The following is a 20,334-nucleotide window of genomic DNA, read 5'->3' as shown; positions in this document are numbered from 1 at the left end:
TCCAATTCATCCATGCCAACCAGATATCCTAACCTAATCTAGTCCCATTTGTCAGCACTTGGCCCATATCCCTCTAAACCCTTCCTAGTCATATGCCCATCCAGATGCCTTTTAAATGTTATAACTACCAGCCTCCACCACTTCCTCTGGCAGCTCATTCCATGCATGCACCACAACAGTGTAAAAGGTTACACCTTAGGTCCCTTTTAAATATTCTCCTCTCCCCTTAAACCTATGTATATATTCTTCTCTCTTATTGGTTTTCTCATCACTGGCTCCACAGCCAGTCTAGCAGTAATGTCCTTTAGGTGTTGGTCAACCTAATCAGTAGTATTGCTATGAAGCCACTCTTGATAGAGGACATTGTATTCCCCAAGCAGGGTACCTCAATGTCCTTGCTCCCATTGAGATGTTCAAATTGGAGAAATACTGCTTCATCAGCTGAGGAACTGAGGAGTGCATTTAGATGGTAATCAGCAGGATATTTCCTTGCTTATATTCGGCCTGATGAAATAAGGCTTCATGTGGTCTGAAATCAACCACAGGGCAACTCTTTCTGAATTGTCTCCCACTGTGGTGCCATCTCTGCTGGGTGTGTTCTGTTGGTGGGTCAGGACATACCCAGGGACAGTATTAACGGTGTCTGGGACATTGTTGTTCTCACAGACTCATATCCTACTGACAAAATCAGCTCTCTCAATTTTGGCCCAAGCTCCCAGGCACTAGTAAGGAGAACTTTGCAGGGACCAACATGGTTGTGCGTACTGTCATCATTTCTGATGCCTTGGTCTATACTGAGTGCTATATCCAGTTTTATAGTTGATTTTTTACAAGTTAGATACAACAGAGTGGCTTGCTTAGCCAGTTCAGAGGTTATTCAAGACTCAACAACATAGCTGTGAATCCAGAGTCACATGTAGGCAAGACCAGGTGAGGATGGCAGAAGTTTTCTTCACTGAGAAATATTAGTGAGCCAAACTGATTTTTATGGCAATTGAGAATGGCTTCATGGACGTCATTAGGCTAGTTTTTTTTTGTCCTTTGAGGTGGTAGTAGTCATAGTCTGAAGGGTGCTATTGAGGGCGTCTTGGTGTTATCTTTTGCAGTATACAGTCTGTGCAGCAGTGGTAGAAGAAGTGAACATTGATAATTGACATGGCGCTGATCAAGCAGGCTGACTTGAACTACATCCTGGTTTCTTCATAGTCACTGAGCGAAAACGCTGGAATCCCCTTACTATCAGCATGGGGGCATACCTACACCAGATGAACAATGGCAGTTTAGAAATGCAACTTTCCACCACCTTCTCAGGGGCAATTAATGACAGACAGCAAACACTCATCTAACTAATAACACCCTCATCATGAGGAAGAATTTTAAAACAGACTTTGTCCTGGGTGATATTTAGCTTCTGAATTTTATTGGAACTGCACTTAGCAAATTAAGAGAGAGTACTCCAACACCCTCCTGACTTGTATCATTCAGATAATGGATGGGCTCTGGTACAGCTCAAGAGGATATTCCAAAGTGAGTATTTGGACTATTAAAAGAAGCACTTCTTTCCAACTGTTGATTCATTCAGAAGGTGAATGTTTTGAAAGATATCAACATCAGGGCAACACCTAAAGGATAATATATTTTTCATTTATTTCAGTTTCAACAAAATTCCACAACAGGGTTAAACTCAAGACATATAACAATGTGTATCCAAACAGTTCTCTTTCACGGGTCTTAGTAATGGAAATGCTGCCTTAGAACCATGTGTTGTCTGGAGGAGAGGTTTCACACCAATCCATCACTTGGTGTGTAAAAACCTGATGGCAGAGCGTAAATCTTCAGAAAAGCACCAAGAATGGCATTTGCATTTAACAGTTGGGAAATAGTGAGGTGAGGACTTGTGGTATAATGGATAGTGTCCCTGCTTCAGAGCCAGAAGGCCCAGGTTCATATCAGTCCCCTGGACTTGATGGTTGCAAACAGTGTTTGATAATCAATCTATGAATCCCACTGACACACCTTTGGGGGAAATAAGAGTGGCAGAGTCCCCTGATCAGTCATGCTTGGTGCAGCTGTGCCCCTCAAGCTACAGCCTCTGGCGAATTGTTCCAGGAAACATAAAGAATGTGTTTTCTCTGCCTCATGTGCCACAAGATATGGGAGAGAACTAGGGAACCAAGGAATACAGTGAAACTGGTAACGATATTAGCCTTGAATGTACGCAGGATCAATGTGACCAACAGAGCAGAAACTTTGCTGTGTACGTCCTTCTATTTGAAACTGATAAGGAAACTGAAATTTGAGATCGTTGTAGGTTTCGATCAATTAATTGATGGCGACGCATTCGCATTATAGCTATTTGTGCTGCGTTTCAAGCCAATCGTGAGAGTCTTGTAACTGCTGTGCAGCTAATGATGCCTCAGACTCGTGCGTATCAGTTGCCTAATGGCCAACTGGTAATTATCTTTCTGGAGGGGAGAGGTAAGATGCATAAAAACTGGCTCCAAGATAACACGCCTGGTGATGGATGTTCAGCACTGAGTTAAACATCTGTGAGAGGCTCAGTAATCCAATACTTGAATGAGCCATGTCTGCACGATTGCTGATGATTAACCAGCCATTCTGACCCACTAATAGAGTCTTGCAGGGTAGATCTGTCATTATACTTGTAATTATTTCCACTCAGTTCCAGATAATCTTCACTCTACTTCTACTAATGAAATGTATACATTTGCCATTATATTGAATTAAGCTACGGTCCACACTTGTACACTAAGTGACTAGATTATGAAATTTTCACAAAAGACGGTAGGATCTCACAACTCAAAATGCCCAATGCACCCATTATCTAAACTAGGATTCACAAAACATATTTGCCTAATTTCTCAAATCCATCATCAATTTGGTATAATTCATGGGGAGCATAGTCAATAAAAACTTTATTTTTAGGTTATTGGTATCTTCCATATTTTAGATATACAAGATCAAGGACCTAGTTCACATTGTATAGCTTTCATGTATATATATATTAGATAAACATAGTCGTTTGCTTTAACACAGCTAGACAAGCTGTTTTAGTGCCACGTTAAAAATAAGCAACTGCATTAAGCTTACACAAGCATCAGCATATGTGACTTAATTCCATAGTACACAGAATGTTTTGTATGCGGTTTCATTTTTGGACTATTTTTAAATTGGGCTAGTAAACCAAGCAAGAAGAACTTCACAGTTCAAAGCAACTCTTACTGTCCAGTATAAGATAATTAAAGACTAACATTTTGGAAGTCATTCTTGAATGACAATATCTCACTTGAAAATTGATACAAGCAATGATAAATGCATTTAGTTAAAAGGTGTTCTCCTGTTCCAATATATGTAATATTCTTCATTAATAGCTCAATAATATATAATTCCTTATAATTCCTTAATGGAAGGAAAATACTGTAGGAACAATATCTGCTGGAGAAACTCAACAGGTCTGGCACCATCTGTGGAAAGAGAAACAGTGTTAACTTTGAGTTCAATTATTCTCTTGACCAGTTCCAGAGTTTCTCCAGCACGTTCTGCTTTTATTTCATTGTATTTTTTGGTATTATGCAAGAGGTTTTGTGCAAATTTCTCAGCAAAGAGGAAAGTGAAAGTAACAAAGCAAGTCTTAGTCTTCACAAGTGAAGAGTACCTTTCTTAAGAAATGTTTGGGATTATGTTCAGCGTGGACCGGTTAGACCAAAGGATCTGTTTCCATGTTGTATGACTATGACTCTGTGACTCTACACCAACAATGTGCTTTAGCCCACTTGCCCATTGACTACAAAAGTGGCTTTATGGTAGGAGACAGAGGGTGGTGGTGGAGGGTTATTTTTCAGACTGGAGGCCTGTCATCTGTGCTGTTCCACAGGGATTGGTACAGGGTCCACTTTTGTTTGTCATTTATATAAATGATTTGGATGATAATTTAGGAGGCATGTTTAGTCAGTTTGCAGATGACACCAACAATTGTGGTGTAGTTGACAATAAAGAAGCTTATCTAAGATTGCAAAGAGATCTTGATAAATAGGGTCAATGAGCTGAGGATTGGCAGATAGAGTTTAATGTGAATAAATGAGAGGCCTTGCATTTTGGTAAAACAGACAAGGTTAGCACATATACAATTAATGGTAGAGCCCTGGGTAGTGCTGTAGAAGAGACGTCCCTAGGGGTTCAGGTGTACAATTCTTTGATAATCAGGGTGATTAAAAAGGCATTTAGCATGCTGGCCTTCATTGCTCAGGCCTTTGAATATAGAAATTAGGATGTCATGTTGAGGTTACACAGATATTGGTGAGGCCTCTTCTGGAGTACTGCATGCACTACTGGTCACCCTGTTATAGGAGGGATATTATTAAACTGGAGAGGGCTTGGAAAAGATTTACCAAGATGTTGCCAGGAATGAAGGGTTTGCTTTATAAAAATAGGCTGGGACTTCTTTCACTGGAACCTAGGAGGTTGAGGGATGCCCTTATTGAGTTTTATAGAATCATGAATGGCGTAGACAAGGTCTTTACCATAAGGTGAGGGAGTTCAAAACTAGAGGCATATTTTTAAGATGAGAGGAGAAACATTTAAAAAGGACATGACGAAGAGTTTGGTATGTTATAAGTTTAAAAGATATTTGGATAGATAAGGGATATGGGGCAATTTAGACTAGTTTAGTTTGGGAACATGTTCCGTGCGACCAAGTTAGCCTGAATGATCTGTTTCCATGCTGTATGACTCTATGACTTTATTCCAGGTGTGTGTTTTCCATTTGCCAAATAAGAGAGATTTTCAGTCCAGTGCCAAATTAGGAATGTTTGTTCTCTGAGCTCATGCCTCAAACCTGCCTTCATTCTGCCCCAACGTCTCACATGGACGACTGCAGTCAAGAGTCCGTTATCCTACCAATGTGGATGGAAACTCAGAAATGACTCTTGAGTCAGTCTGTATTTAAAACACACCATTCCCATCATAGTCACAAATAGTCAACACGGGAAGGATTTGACCCGTATCAAATTAAAAATCAGAATTGCAGTGTGCAGTGAGTGAGTTAGAGAGCTGTCAGAAAATTAACTCTGGTCTTGTACTTTCCAGGAGGGACAGCAGAGAAGTGTTCCTGACAGGGGAAAAAAATACAAATCCGCACACCAGGTAAAATAGTGGGAGAATGGGAATCCTTTCTTTCTCTCTCTCTCTCTCTGTTAATATTGTTGTCAGGGCGTAACAAAAGCCATGGCTTCAGAGTTCCATCCCTGCGGGGAGTTGATTCTTTCGGACCTTGAATCAAAATGACAATTAGCTGGGCTTGCAGAAACCCAGCCAAGGCAAACAAAATCCTGAGCGGGGAGATGTTAGATAGGCACCAGATGAAGGAGCTGCAGGGTGAGATCCAACTGCAAATCTGACTCCTAACGCTGAGGGGCTGAAATGTAAAACTGCACGCTGAGATACCCAGGGCTTTGTAGCAAAAAGTGTAGCTTTGAACAGCTCAATATAATTAACATCACAAGGATGAGAATGACAATGCCGTGCAATTTGGGAATAAAAATAAACGTGTGTGTGTTTTTTTTAAATTGATATTCATGTCGCTTTAATCATTATTTACCACAGAATGTCCATCCTTATCAATGTTTCGATAAGGCGCAGATTTTTTTTTCTCTTTACATTGTTCAAATCTAGTCATTTCAATTATATGCCACATGAAGTTACACTCTTTCTTTCAGACTAGCAGATCTAATTTTCAAAGCCTAACCCTTGAAGCGTAAGAGAAAGACTGACAACATGGGATGAAATGTCCACATATCACTCTTCCCCCCCCCCCCCCCCCCCTTACATTGGGAAGGATGTGAATATTCGCAACTGATCGAAGCAGTAACCTCGCCCAGGCGCTAAAAGAAGTCAGCGCACAGAGGATAATGTTGCATCTCCTAGCAGCCCCTGAGCCGGTGGACAATGTGGGGCAGAGCGTGGGAACAGGTCACACCGAGATAGTGTCAACACTCCCAGCTCCCACCAACATAACACTCCTGACTTTCCCAAAAACGAGTTCCTGAAAATACCCCCGAATCCGCAAACGGGATTTAAATCGTATTCCTTCAAAGAAGCATTTAACATCGCGAAGCAGAAACGGTTTTGTTTTACAAGAACAGACATTGGGACATCCTCTTTGATAGACAGCAAACATCAATGACATTGCAAAGAGAAATAACTTGTCTCTGTCCCGAAAGTGCAAACACAAGGACCGGCTTCGTTTAAAAGCAGCACGGTGGTTATTTTAATTTGGGATAGGGAGCTACAGGGCGCAGTGTAAGGATGGTTCTTGATATTTCTATCTCCCTGCAGAGCTCCACTCATCCCCTGGGGGATTTAAAAGGACCGCTCGCCATCAACCAGCCCTTAAAGGGGACATCCTCACTCATTTGCCCCCTTCTCCATCCCCTACCTGCCCATTGGCTGGCTCAGGAAGGGTCTGACCTCCGATTGGCTTGTGGATACATTTCGTCACCGGTACCTTCGCCTAAAATGAAAAGTTTTTTTTCTCTCTCTGGGTGTTGGATTGGGAAGAAAGTTCCACATCTTGTTTTTTTATTGTGCTGAGTACAAGACCGAGGAGAGCCGGAGATTCAGTGAGGAGAGCGGGGACTTAGCTGCAGGCAGAGACAGAGAGAGAGAAACAGTCAGGGACTGCACCAGCATTCCCTAAACTAGCGCTCAGTTCAAAAGGATTGCAGCTTTAGGTTCCTGAATACCCAGTGTGAGGGGAATGCTGTTACCGTCATTCTGTCAGGATAAGTAGGTCTGCTTCTCAAACTTAAAAGAGGGCATAGAGAGAGAGGGGGGGAAGGAGAGAGATTCAGAAAGTCAGTTATTGCAGATCCCCAGCACCATGGCTTGTCGCTGGGCAGAGCACCGCTTCCTGCTTCAGGTGTTGACCTCCCTGGCGTTCGCTGGGCTCCAGGGCCAGTGCGAGAGGGCAGCGGGAGATGCCAGCAAGCCCGCTCGACCCAGTCACATCTCGGCGCTGGGGCGAGCCGCTCAGGACACGGTGGGAGTGCACATGCTGAAACTGTATGAGAAGTACCAGCGAGAAGGGAACCGGCCAAGGGACGGCAACACGGTGCGGAGCTTCAAGGCGAGAGAGGGTAAGGAGCAGGCAGTGTGTGTGTGTGTGTGTGAGTGTGAGAGAGAGGGAGTGTGAGTGTGTGTGACACAGTGTATGTGTGAGAGAGAGAGAGGGAGTGTGAGTGTGTGTGAGACAGTGTGTGTGTGTGTGTGTCTGTGTGCGAGTGAGAGAGAGTGTGTATATCTGTGTGTGTGCGTGTGAGAGAGAGAGGGAGTGTGTGTGTGAGACAGTGTATGTGTGTGAGAGAGAGAGTGTGAGTGTGTGTGAGACAGTGTGTGTCTGTGTGTGTGTGTGAGTGAGAGTGTATACCTGTGTGTGCGTGTGTGTGAGAGAGAGTGTGTATATCTGTGTGTGTGAATGAGTGTATGTGAGAGAGGAAGTGTGAGTGTGTGTGACACTGTGTGTGTGTGTGTGTGTGTGTATACCTGGGGAAGGCAGGACACTTGTTCAATCTCAAGATGCCTGAAGAGATGGCTATACCGGGAGCTGGGTGTGGGAGTTAGGAAAGCTCTTGTATATGTTCCCTAAGTGTAAAAACTATCACAGTACAAGTTTTACCGATTGGCACAGTGGAGATTTGGAGTGCACTGAGGATATTTGATATAAATGTGCAATGATTGTGTACACCTGGCAGGAGTGGGGAGCTTTAGTTGTTAATACAGAACCCCTTCCCTCCAACCCACCCCACCCCCACCCCCAGCCCCAGCCCTATACACAGGACAAGGGCTCTAATGACTGAGACCAGGGTCAATCACAGCGCCATCTACACGGCATTTCACCCGCACTCCCTCAGTGTCCTCCACTTCCTCAGCCACAGAAACTACCATTCGCAGAAACCTGACTCAAACTGGGACATGCTAGTTGCGGATATGTTGTCTCCTTGTGGCCCATTTAGGGGTTGGAGGGGAGTGTCCGGCAAGCGTCAACAAATAACCAAGCAAAGAACTGAAACCCACAGTTTGTTCCCCAAATGTCGTGAAACTTGAAAGGATTCAGAAAAGCTTTACAAGGATGTTGCCAGGGTTGGAGGATCTGAGCTAGAGGGAGAGGCTGAAAAGGCTGGGGCTGTTTTCCCTGGAAGGAGGCTGGGTGGTGACCTTATAGAAGTTTGAGGGGCATGAATAGGATAAGTAGACCAGATCTTTTCCCTGAGGTGGAGTCCAGAACTAGAGGCCAGAGGTTTAGGAGAAAGATTTAAATGGGACCTAAGGGGCAACTTTTTCACACAGAGGGTGGTGCGTGTATGAAATGAGCTGCCAGAGGAAGTGGTGGAGGCTGGTACAATTGCAACATTTAAGAGGCATTGGAATAGGAAGGGTTTAGAGGGATATGGGCCAAGTGATGGCATATGAGACTAGATTAATTTATGATATCTGGTCAGCATGGACGAGTTGGACTGAAGGGTCTGTTTCCATGCTGTCTCTCTCAATGACTCAATGACGGTTTGGAAAGATATACAGTCCCGTGTGGTACCGGGGGTTTGGCTGGGACTTTGCACTTTCTGGGAACAAGTCCCCGGGAGATTTGACGCGGTTTTCTGGGCCATCAGTGGCACTTGACAACTGTTCACTTTCCAGTTGGTAATTACTGCAATCCGTCGTTAACTACTCCGGCTCGATTTACCAGGTAGCGGGTCTGCCCCTAAAAGGACGTTCTTTCAGTGTGAAATGTTAGAGAGAAGTAATTTAGCCGAAACAGTGAATGTGAGATACAGAGGAACTGGGAATCGTTTGAGCAGTTGCTCATGGAGGGGGTTCGAGGCTGGGTTTGCTTGGTCGTTTACAAAATAACGCAAAAGGCGTTTCAGCAATATCTTTAAAATAAACCACCCCAGAGAGAGGCCTGTGCCCGTTTGGAATGGACAGGTTATTTAAAATTCGACGCTTACCGAACTAACGGGAGAACTCGCTGCAAAATTGCTGCTAACGCACATTCGGTCGGCACTTCCTATGCCTCTCAATGTTCTAAAAAAAAGCTGACAGTCCCTCATCAGAAGGCGTTAGTCTGTTTCGTGGGGCTCAGGGTACAGGGGATCTCAGGGTGGAAGAGAGAGAGAGAAATTTCGAGTCAAATCTCTATCTGTTAACTGAATGCTGGAAAAGCTCAGTAGGTCTCGCAGCGCCTGGGGAGAGAAAGCCGAGTTAATGGTTTAGGGTCGAGTGATGCCCTAAGACTCTCTCTCTCTCCACACCCCGAGCTCCACTCATCAGTTCCAATCTCGACCCGAAATGTGAGCTCTGATTTCTCTCCGCGGATGCTGCCCGACCTGCTGAGCTTTTCCAGCCATTTCTGTTTATTGTTTCTGACTTACAGTCCTTTCGATTTGTATTTGAGCTAACCGATTTCTGTTGGTTTTGGCTTACTTTTGTCCAGAGATTATTGACCACCAGATCCTGTATTATTTCAACTTGACTTCCATCCAAGAGTCGGAACTGATCCTGGTCGCCACCTTGCATTTCTTCGTCCAAAAACGCTGGAGGAACCGGTATCTTTCCTGCAAAAACTCCAAGAACCCGCCGTGTCTCTCGCTGCACAAGAGCCAGCCGGTGGAGCTGAGTTTCACCAGCTCCTCGCCCTCTTCCCCTTGGGAGAAACTGCTGGGCAATCTGACCGTGACACCCCACAGGAGGGGGGCCTGGTGCCTGAATGACATCTCCCAGATTGTGAAAGGGGCCCGGAGACAGGACAGGCTCCTGCTCAGCGCCCAGCTCGACTTTGGGGAGAAGGTGCAGAGTCCCACCCCGGCCAGCCACCTGCCCTACATCTTGATCTACGCCAATGACTTGGCGATTTCCGAGCCCAACAGCGTGGGCCTGACCCTGCAGCGGTACGGGCCGTTCCCCTCCGGCGAGGAAGAAGCCAGCCCGTCTCCCAACGCCTCCAGGGACTCCCGGGTCCGGAGGGAGACCTACTTTTCCTCCCCTTCCCTGCAGAACAACGAGCTGCCTGGGGTGGAGTACAGCCAGTACCACAAGCACGACCTCTGGGGAAATGCAGAGCGTGCCCTCAAGCCCAAGGTGGCCCGCAAGGAGAGGAGGCGGAAGGAACAGGAAGCCACCAAACACCAGGTTCTGCGCTCCCAGGTCCTCAGCTTTGATGAGAAAACCATGCGGAAAGCCAGGAGGAGGCAGTGGAACGAGCCCAGGACCTGCTCCAGGAGATATCTGAAAGTAGACTTCGCTGACATTGGCTGGAGCGAGTGGATTATATCTCCCAAATCCTTCGACGCCTATTACTGCGCGGGTGCATGTGAATTCCCAATGCCCAAGGTAAGCTGACAAGACAGTCCATAGAGAGAGACAGGAAAATTGTGAATACCCTGCCTTTCACAGTCATTTGCTCTTGTAGTCTCCTCTCCAAATAGTAGCTAAAAGGCAATCTTTTCTCAATTGCCCACTCCAGCTCTCCCTCACTGAACTCCCTCTCCACCAAATACCACACCCGAGGGTACTGCATTTGCTGAAGATTAGCATCAAGATTAGAGTGGTGCTGGAAAAGCACAGCAGGTCCGGCAGTCTCCTCATGAAGGGCTTTTGCCCGAAACGTCGATTTCCTGCTCCTGGGATGCTGCCTGACCTGCTGTGCTTTTTCAGCACCACTCTCACCCTGACACCCAAGAGCAGACCAAACATACCCTATTTCAGGGCTGACATGGAGTCCAAAAGAGAAAATGCTGGAAAATCTCAGCAGGACTGGCAGTATCTGTAAGGAGAGAAAAGAGCTGACGTTTCGAGTCTAACTGACCCTTTGACAAAGGGTCTTTTCTCTCCTTACAGATGCTGCCAGTCCTGCTGAGATTTTCCAGCATTTTCTCTTTTGGTTTCAGATTCCAGCACCCGCAGTAATTTGCTTTTATACTGATATGGAGTCAAACTGAAATGCAAAGGAAATTACACACTTCTTTATGAGACTGGAACAAGCCGAACGATTTGCGAATTTCAAACCCAGACTAAGGGGAAAACACTGAGACTGTTAGACTCAGCTCCTTGCCCCTTTTGAAGCCCAAACCCCTCAAATCTATAATTATCTGAAACCCGTATAGATCTCGCAAAACTTGTTGAAAACTCAGAGAAGGTATTGCTTTGTTCAGAGATGTTGTCACACACACACGTCTCTCCAGTAGGGATATGTTCAAACCGCGCTCCAAGAAACCTACTTGAAAATACTTCACGTTTATAAATTCATTTTGAAATCGATTTGTTCACGATATACCCAGGTAGGGATTGAATCAAGACCTTCTGGCCTGGAGGTAGGGACATTACCACTGCACCTCAATAACAGCTTTAAAAGAGGTAGATATTATTGAACTTTAGCCATCTGCCCTGGAGGGGTTTGAACCAGCCCTCCGCTCCCCCATCCCTGGGGTTTAGCCTGGGGCTCTGCGTTACTGATTAAATGACTTTACCATTACATCACTGCCTTCCCACTGAAAACAAAACATACTTTTATTGAATTCAAACTTCACCATCTCTCATGATGGGATTTGAACTACGCGTCCCCAGAACAATGGATGTGACCTCTACACGGCCACTGCCTCCTCAGGTACCCTGTAAACAATTTGGTTCCCCAATATAGAGCAGGGAAGGAGGCAGCACACCATTTGTTTTGAAGTAGAGGGCAGTTGTGTTCATTTGGATTGTTAGTTTTCTGCGCAGTCTCGGGTTTGTGTGGGAGTGCTGGGCCGCCTTGAGGGCAAGGATTTAAACCAACCGGGAACGGTGTTAATTCTGCCTCTAAGATGCCAGTCAAAATAGGGAACGTGGTGGTTGGTAGCAGTGGCATATTACCGGGATCAGACAGCTCGATGAATTACTTAGTGAGCGGGGAACAGCTGGAGACAGAGGGGGGAGTGTTCGTTAGGAAAGGCTCAGCGCTCACAGGGTTCCCTGAATCACTGGAAGGGCTTACAACAAAGTTTTAGGCTGTCGGGTTTCTGAGGGTAATTGGGTGGGAGCATCAAATAAAGACATGACTGTGTATGTTAAAACAAAAACAAAATGCAGGACAAGAAACTTTATCACCAGTATCCGCCCCCCTCCCACCCCCCTTCATCGTTGCAGCGTTGGGGCCCTCATATATTTGTGTTAAGAGCGTCTGCCACCTTTGTATTCAGAACCATTCTACAGTTTGCTCCAACATTGACTGGAAGGAAACACAATGTTCACGGCTTACGTTCCTCACGTCTCATCCAAAACGACCCACTGACCTGTTAACGTTGTTTCCCCCTCCACAGATGTTGGTGGATCTGCCCATTGTTTTTTTCCCCCCTCTGCTGTTCCAGCAACCGCAGGACTTTGGTTTTAAGTCTGATTAGATCTGTTTGGCCCATGTTAATACTCAAATTAATTCATGTTAATTAGGACTACAGATGTTCACCGATCGAGACTTTTTCTTGGGTGGATGAGAGGCGTGAGGGACAGATATTCCTGACTGATTGATTTATTCTGGTCACAGTGAGATGTGTTGGTTTCCATTACTATACAGGCAGATCGTACCATACAAAATACTTCAGGGGAGCAAAACAGGGTGCAGAATATAGTGTTATAGCTGCAGAGGAGATGCAGAAAAACAGATCAGAATGAACGTTTGAAAGGTCCAGTCAAGAGACTGATAACAGCGGGGAAGAAGCTGTTCTTGAATGTATTTGGACACTTATTCAAACTTCCATATCTTGTGCCTGACGGAAGAGGGTGGAAGAGAGTATAACCAGGGAAGGTCTATGATTATGTTGGTTGCTTTCCCGAGGCAGTGGGAAGTATAGGTCGAGTCAATGGATGGAAGGCTGGTTCGTGTGATGGACTGGGCTGTGTTCACGACTCTCTACAGTTTATTGTAGTCTTGGGAAGACCAGTTGCCATACTATGCTGTAATGTTTCCAGATAAGGTACTTTCTGTGGTGCATCTATAACATTTGGGAAGAGTCTTTGTGGACATGCCAAATTTCCTTAGCCTTCTGAGGAAGTAGAGACATTGTTGTGCTGTCTTGAGGACTTGAGTGGACCAGGGTAGATTGTTGGTGATAATCATTCCCAGGAACCTGATGCTGTCAATCATCTCCTCAGCAGCATTGATGCAGTCAGCGGCTTGCCCTTCACTCCATTTCCTGAAGTCGATGACCAGCTCCTTCATTTTACTGGCACTGATGGAGAGATTGTTGGCTTTTTACCATACCAATAAGCACTCAGTCTCTTTTCTGTACTTTGTCTTGTTGTTCTTTGAGATCCAACCTACAATGGTGATGTCTTCAGCAAATTTGTAAATGGAACTGAGGTGAAATTTGACCACACAGTTGCGACTGTGTACAGAGTATAGTAGGGGGGCTTAGTATGCAGCCTTGCAGTGCACTGGTATTGAGGATTTTGGTGAACAATATGAGTTTTAATTCATTAATTTGAAATAATTGTATTAAGCATGGATGATGTGATTCAGGATTTCAACTTGTAATTAAATACATTTGAGTCAGAATTAGAGTTAAAGCTACAATTATAAGATTAATGAGGATTATTTAGCAGTGTTGTAACGGAGGCCATCAAATTCCCTTTGAATCACAAAAGTTAGTTAATTGTGCACGTTATTGAGTATGTAAATATAATCAGTTTTAATCAATGACTATTCAATTAGAATTAGGAATATGCCATTAGTATGAAGTCACCATCCATTAGTCCTGAATTAGTTAAATTATTTAAACTCAAGATTAGAGTACTGCTGGAAAAGCACAGCAGGTCAGGCAGCATCCGAGGAGCAGGAAAATCAACATTCCTGATGAAGGGCTTTTGCCTGAAATGTTGATTCTCCTGCTCCTCGGATGCTGCCTGACCTGCTATGCTTTTCCAGCACTACTCTAATCTTGACACTAATCTCCAGCATCTGCAATCTCCACTTTCACCTAAATTATTTAAACTGGCCAGTTTATAAATTATAATGGGACAAATTAAATTTTAGTTGGAGATTGTGGAAGTGAAGATTTATAATGTGGTGCAAATTCAGTTTTGACGACCTCCGCCATTGTGTAATTTCGTGAGGAATCTTGAGTTCTCAATTCGACGTTGCAGAAATTTCTTTCATAAAAAACCCTCCAGCTTTTGAAGGTACTCAGGAAAACTGTGCATTCAGAGGATTTTTCATTCTACAACTTTCAAATGTCTAAGAATAGAGGAACTCTGTCTCCAATACAGTGCGCTTTAGTGAAGGAAACCTGCTATCCTTACCCAGTTTGACCAAAGTGTCACTCCAGCCACATATCTGCACAGCCCTATGAAATGAACCTTTTACTGACAGTAAACTCCTGTAAATGCAATTGCAACCAGTCAGGAAGGTGTCCTACTTATTCTCAGGATTTCTAGAGAAGGGCAGCAAGGGCAGCCATAGCAGGGATGCATACATCCCAGAAATTAATTTAAAAGAAGAAAAACAGCTATTAGCATAAAGGCATTTGTCACATTATCAAGTATGTTTATACTGCAAGCCAAGACGATCATCCGTAAAAATAATGGCACAAAGGCAAAATTATTTCTGCCACTGACATGGTGAAAAATAATGTACATAAGGCATTTCAGCTATGTCCTGATGATAGAGGTAGAATTATGTAGGCTCTCTTTCTGTAGACAAAACCCTTTTATTTTGCAAAGCTGTGAATTAAATATTGAGCCCACCCATTGCTTTGATTTGACACGGTTGTCTACATTGTTTCGTGGGAGTGAGCACAGATGCAGAACAAATACAAAGCTACAACAGAAGAAAAGGGCAGTTATTCCTATATATCAAGCAATTTATTTCAAATAATACTCACACAACCATGCAAACATGTTTTGATGGTCTCTAACTGTAACAGAATACCCTGTAGTAATCAAGGCATATTTGCTTTTTAAGCTGTTACTTTAAAAAGGCAAGATTTGATAGACATTTTGAGACAAATGCAATCTCTGTGTTTGTATACAAATGACTTTTTGTGCATACTTCATTACCTACGTTGTCAAATCCGTTCACACCTACACTTTCTACCCTCTTTCAAAATACTGGAGTTGTTTTAAGCCAAATGTGTATCTGGCTTTTCACAGTGTTGATTGTATATTTGCAAATAAGTTTAAATGTAACATCAGTATTCAGGGCGTTCACAAAAAGAGAGACTGATTTAATTTCACTGTCCTATTGTTGCCCAATGTTCTTCAATTTCTAATGTTGGATTTTGTTTCAGTTTCTCTGTTGTCTTTCCAAGCCAGAGACTAAGAGATGCCATTAACACTCTCCTTAGCCTGATTTTTATTTCTTTTTGCTGATTTGTTTTATTTGCAGCCAAACAAATGCCTGAAACAAAAATTACAGGTTCTCATGAGGATAATTTGCTATTAAGACATTTACTGCATATTTTAGTAATATTGTTTTAAATTATTTTGAAAAAACTTTTAACATTTAAACTTTGATATTTTTAATATTGTATTTTTACCAGTTCAATGCTTCTGTGTGTTTTAAAAAGAAACCCTGGCAGCTCTAAAAAGAATGCATCTGATCAGAAATATTGCTGTAATTAGCCATTTAACTAATAACAAATTTACTGGGCATTTATATCACTGACTTGTTATGATGTGGTAGTCACTTAATACAAGAATTGTCTAGCAGTGATTGTTAGATATACACTATGCAATGGAATGTGACATTCCAGTACAAGAAGATTATGAATTCGAAATTTACAGACTCAAGACATAAATCATTCTCCACTCGACTAACTGTGGAAATAGCTTTCAAGTAACTGATGATTTTATTTTGCCTTTTATCACAGGTTGTTCGTCCTTCTAATCATGCAACAATCCAAAGCATTGTCAAGGCTGTTGGGATTATCCCAGGAATTCCAGAGCCCTGCTGTGTACCGGACAAAATGAATGCCTTAAGTGTTCTCTTCTTTGACGAGAGCAAAAACGTGGTTTTAAAGGTGTATCCCAACATGTCAGTGGAAACCTGTGCCTGTAGATAGAGTTATTTATCACAGCCAGGAAAACAAAGTTATAAAGACAGGAACTGTTTAATACAGTACGCTGTATTGCTGCATAACAAGTAAAAGCTGCATTGTGTCATTTTCACTTTAAGAACTTGATACCAGTTCTGTCCCCTTCCCTCTGCAAACATCAACATGCTAAATTATGGCATTGAGTAGCAAAGTGTAGATGGGGTAAACATCGGGCATCAACATGTGGAGAACTATTAGCAACACAGAAAACCCCAATCTCTGTTTACAGCACACAAATGCAACCATCATCAGATGAAGTAGTATTTGGTCTTCCACAATATTCCCTTATTCTAAAGGTAGCAGGACAGTTTGGTGCAAATTGTGGTACTTAAGCTTTCGTGTGCTCTTATATGTAAATTAATAATAATACCAGCAATGGCAGTCTATTTAAGTGTAGATTATACTTTATTCCTGATCTTGGTGTATTGTGTATTGTGAGTTCAAATCTTTATTTGTCATTTCACTTATTTAATACTTATTTGTATTCCTGGTAGCAAGGATGAGGTTTCCTCTTTTTCTAAAGAACAAAAACAGTTAAATAATTGTAGGGCAACTGCCAGAAGCTCTTGTTGCTTTTTAACCTAATGCCCAATAACCTAAACATTGGCATAACTATCTGAGAAGGGAATGGTTATTAATTTTTTTATAATCAGAGGGACATTGTGATTAGCTGCAAACTCCTTGTAAATTGTATAAAGAACATTAATTTCAAAATAGATCATTTTAAATTAACATATATCTGATATATAACAGACAATGTAAAATGTACTAAGTCCTGAATTATGGTACTAATTTTAATATCCACAAAGTTAAAATAATGAAGCTCCTGAAAAAAATGAGATATTTAGACAATCTTCTGTGAAGGTACTAAAGTTGAAGCATTCGGGTTGGATTTGTTAAAATTACAATTATCACTAAAACAGCATAGCAAAAATAACACAATTCTTTCCATCCAAATGTGAAGCTGCAAGGTAGAATTGAAAAGGTCCAAGAATATGTTGTTAGTAATGTAATATTTCTAAATATATGTTGTAAAATGTGCACAGTGCCCAGAGGTTACATTTTATAATCTGCAGTGTAACATTAATAGTATTTCAGAAATTAAAGGTTCAAATTGTAATGAAATTGTATGCTGTCAAGATATTATTCAACCATGATCCATAGGATCGTGCAAATCTTGTTTTTAGTAAGAATATTTTTATTTCGATGTATGTTAATTTCTTCTCAATAAGTCTCTGTGCAAAATATTCTTCTTTGAGGTAATGCAGAGTTGACTTAATTTCAGCCTTAGCCAATGTATCTTCCTTTTGGTTCTGATATGACACACAGGCATGGTTTGGACATAATTCAACCAATTTTTTTTTTTGGTGCCTTTTCATCCTGTTATGAGAAGCAACTCTTTCCACCTTTCGTATCTCCCTCCAGTCAGCATGCCAACAGTTTGAATACTATGTGGAAGATGAGAATTGTGCGCTTTCAAGAGGAAGCCATATTGGTGCCTTGTTTACAGCTGTTTGTTTTAAAGCCATCAGTCAATTTTGATAGAGGTCTAGCCTCTTTCATAGTATTCATAGATCACTCACCTACAGTCATGTTATATTGTCGCATCTATCCTTATTCATCTACCTGACCCTTTCTCCTAATATGGTTATACATAGCCATTTTTAGATAGATAGGGATTACGAGCAAACAGTCACTTTGCAGTGTGATTCAGTGAGAATTACTGTGCAGTTTTTTTTTGTTTGGTGCTGTCTGAAAAGTATAATGGTGTCAACAAGTTTAAAGCATGATCCTAAAGGAGCATCTTCAATTATTTGTGTTCGCTTGGCACAGAACGTATTCCATGCATGGCTTAAGAAAACCAAGGAAATTATGGCATTGTGTTTATTAATTCTGCAATAAATTTTCTGAGAGTTGTATTTATAGAAACACCCTCTCCTTTTTTATGTGATAACTTGGAATTCAAATAAGAGAACCTTGCAGAGTCTTCATGCTTTTTGATTTCAGGACACAATTAACACTCAACATATGCTGATATTCTAACAATAACATTTATATTTAAATAGCACTTTTAAAGTAATAAAACATCCCATGACATTTCACAGGCGTGTTATGAAGCAAAATTGGACACAAAGCTATACAAAGCAATATTTGGACAAATGACCAACAACCTGGTCAAATGTTTCAAGGATTATCGCTGAGGAGGAAGGAATATAGAGAGGTTAGCATTTTCATGTTGTAATTCTTACATTGCCAGAAACTTGCGTCACTCATGTGAGCTGTGGCTCAATTAGTATCACTCTTGCCTTTTGTGTTATAAAGTTCTGGATTTCAGGTCTTGTTACAGTTCTTAAACAAAAAGGCCGTTGGAAGTGCTGTCTTCCTGATATGCTGTGAAACTGAGTTCCCATCAACTGGCTTGAGTGGATACATACAATCCTAGTGAGTTTTTGAGAAGATTTGTAGCTCAGGTTGATATTCTGCATGTAGGTTTGCTCGCTGAGCTGGAAGGTTCATTTCCAGACATTTCATCACCCTACTAGGTAACATCTTCAGTGGGCCTCCGGGTGAAGCATTGTTGATAATTCCTGCTTTCTATTTATATGTTTTGGTTTTTATGGTTTGGTGATGCCATTTCCTGCAGTGACATCATTTCCTGTGGTGATGTCATTTCCTGTTCTTTTTCTCGGGGGTGATAGATGGGGTCTAACTCGATGTGTTTGTTGATAGATCCCATCTATCACCCCCTGAGAAAAAAAACGGGAAATTACATCATCAAATATATAAATAGAAAGCAGGAATTATCAACAATGCTTCACCCGGAGGCCCACTGAAGATGTTACCTAGTAGGTTGACGAAACGTCTGGAAATGAACTGTCCAGCTCAACGAGCAAACCCACATCCAGAACATACAATCTGATGCTAACATTTTCAAGAAGAGGAGAGCTACACTGGTTAATATTTATCCCCCAACAACATTACAAATTTTTAAAAATCTGATCTTTATGAAGTTGCTATCTGTGGAGGCCTGCTGTGTGCAAATTGGCGGTGTATTTCTAACATTACAACAGTAACTATGCTTAAAATGCACTTCATTGGCTGTAGGGAGCGATGAGCTTTCTGGTGATTTGAAATTTATGTAGGGTTTTTTTATTTCTTTGAGTTCAGCTCTTCATTTGGAAGAATGCAACCTCAACTTTTTTGTTGGAAATGTATTGGGGTCACCCAAGGCATCTGTCAGCCAGTGTGGGGTCCAAATGGTTCAGTATAAATCAGTGTTGTTTTCTCATGTTCCACACTCAAAACAAGTCTCAATAAGACCATGTGTTAGGAGGATGTTCAGTTCCAATTAAACATAAGTATCATCTTTCCTCTGAGTTGTTACATGAAATCAAACTGAGCTGGCAATTTTTAAAACTAAAATGTTCAGCAAACTTACTTCACTTGCAGCGGCTTCTATACACCAATTCTATTTGCTGTCCTTTTATATCATTACTTAATCAATTACCTCAATCACCTGTGTAACTGCTTGCAATATTAGTACAATTAATAGAATATTAATAAGATAAATTAATAATAACAAAATAATTTAATAACCGTTGACAATTAATCATATAAAAATATAAATTAATACAATATTAATAAGAAGCACTTCATACTCAATTTATTAGTACTGGTCAGCAAACGTTTTGTCAGTAAGGTATGTATAAAACAGCATCTTGAAAACAGGACAAGCAGTAGAGAGACCAAAGTCTTAAGGAGGGAATGGTCTGCAATGGAGACATTAAGTTTAATTAGGAATAAACAAGGATCCAAAGTTGCAGGAGTGCTGAGTTTCAAGTGTTATACGGCTGTATGAGGTGAGTACAGGAGGAAGATACACTTGAGTGCATTGGCCTGAAAAAGTAGCAATTCAAGATTTGTGGTAAACTTTCACAGCACTTCCTATAATAACGTAAAACAACAAAAGTACTCTGCACATACTGGACAGCAGACAATGTATTAATTTGTGTTTTTCCACTTCTGACATCTGTAGTTTGTAAAACCATTCCCAGTTTAGAAGAAGGCCTGTCCTCTCCCAGCCTTTGTTGGACCTGGCCAAAACTGAACTTGTGGTTTCCTCTTTGCTGAGAATCTGGCCAGACTATATTGGTAACCATTCCTGATCAGCACCCATGAATTAACTTATATCAACCAG

At 41.9% G+C, this 20,334-nt stretch overlaps 1 protein-coding gene across 1 annotated transcript; it reads left to right on the top strand.

Moving 5' to 3' along the window:
* Window positions 1-6,575: 6,575 nt before the first annotated feature.
* gdf10a (growth differentiation factor 10a) lies at window positions 6,576-17,313 on the top strand. Its single transcript, XM_060854032.1, has 3 exons — window positions 6,576-7,154; window positions 9,509-10,404; window positions 15,912-17,313. The coding sequence occupies exons 1-3, from the start codon at window positions 6,899-6,901 to the stop codon at window positions 16,101-16,103; spliced, it is 1,344 nt and encodes a 447-aa protein (XP_060710015.1). The 5' UTR covers window positions 6,576-6,898; the 3' UTR covers window positions 16,104-17,313.
* Window positions 17,314-20,334: the final 3,021 nt, after the last annotated feature.

Source organism: Hemiscyllium ocellatum, chromosome 43 (genome assembly GCF_020745735.1).
Source record: "Hemiscyllium ocellatum isolate sHemOce1 chromosome 43, sHemOce1.pat.X.cur, whole genome shotgun sequence".
NCBI lineage: Eukaryota > Metazoa > Chordata > Chondrichthyes > Orectolobiformes > Hemiscylliidae > Hemiscyllium > Hemiscyllium ocellatum.
Note: the sequence above shows the minus strand (reverse complement) of the source record. Positions and strands in the feature narration are given on the sequence as shown.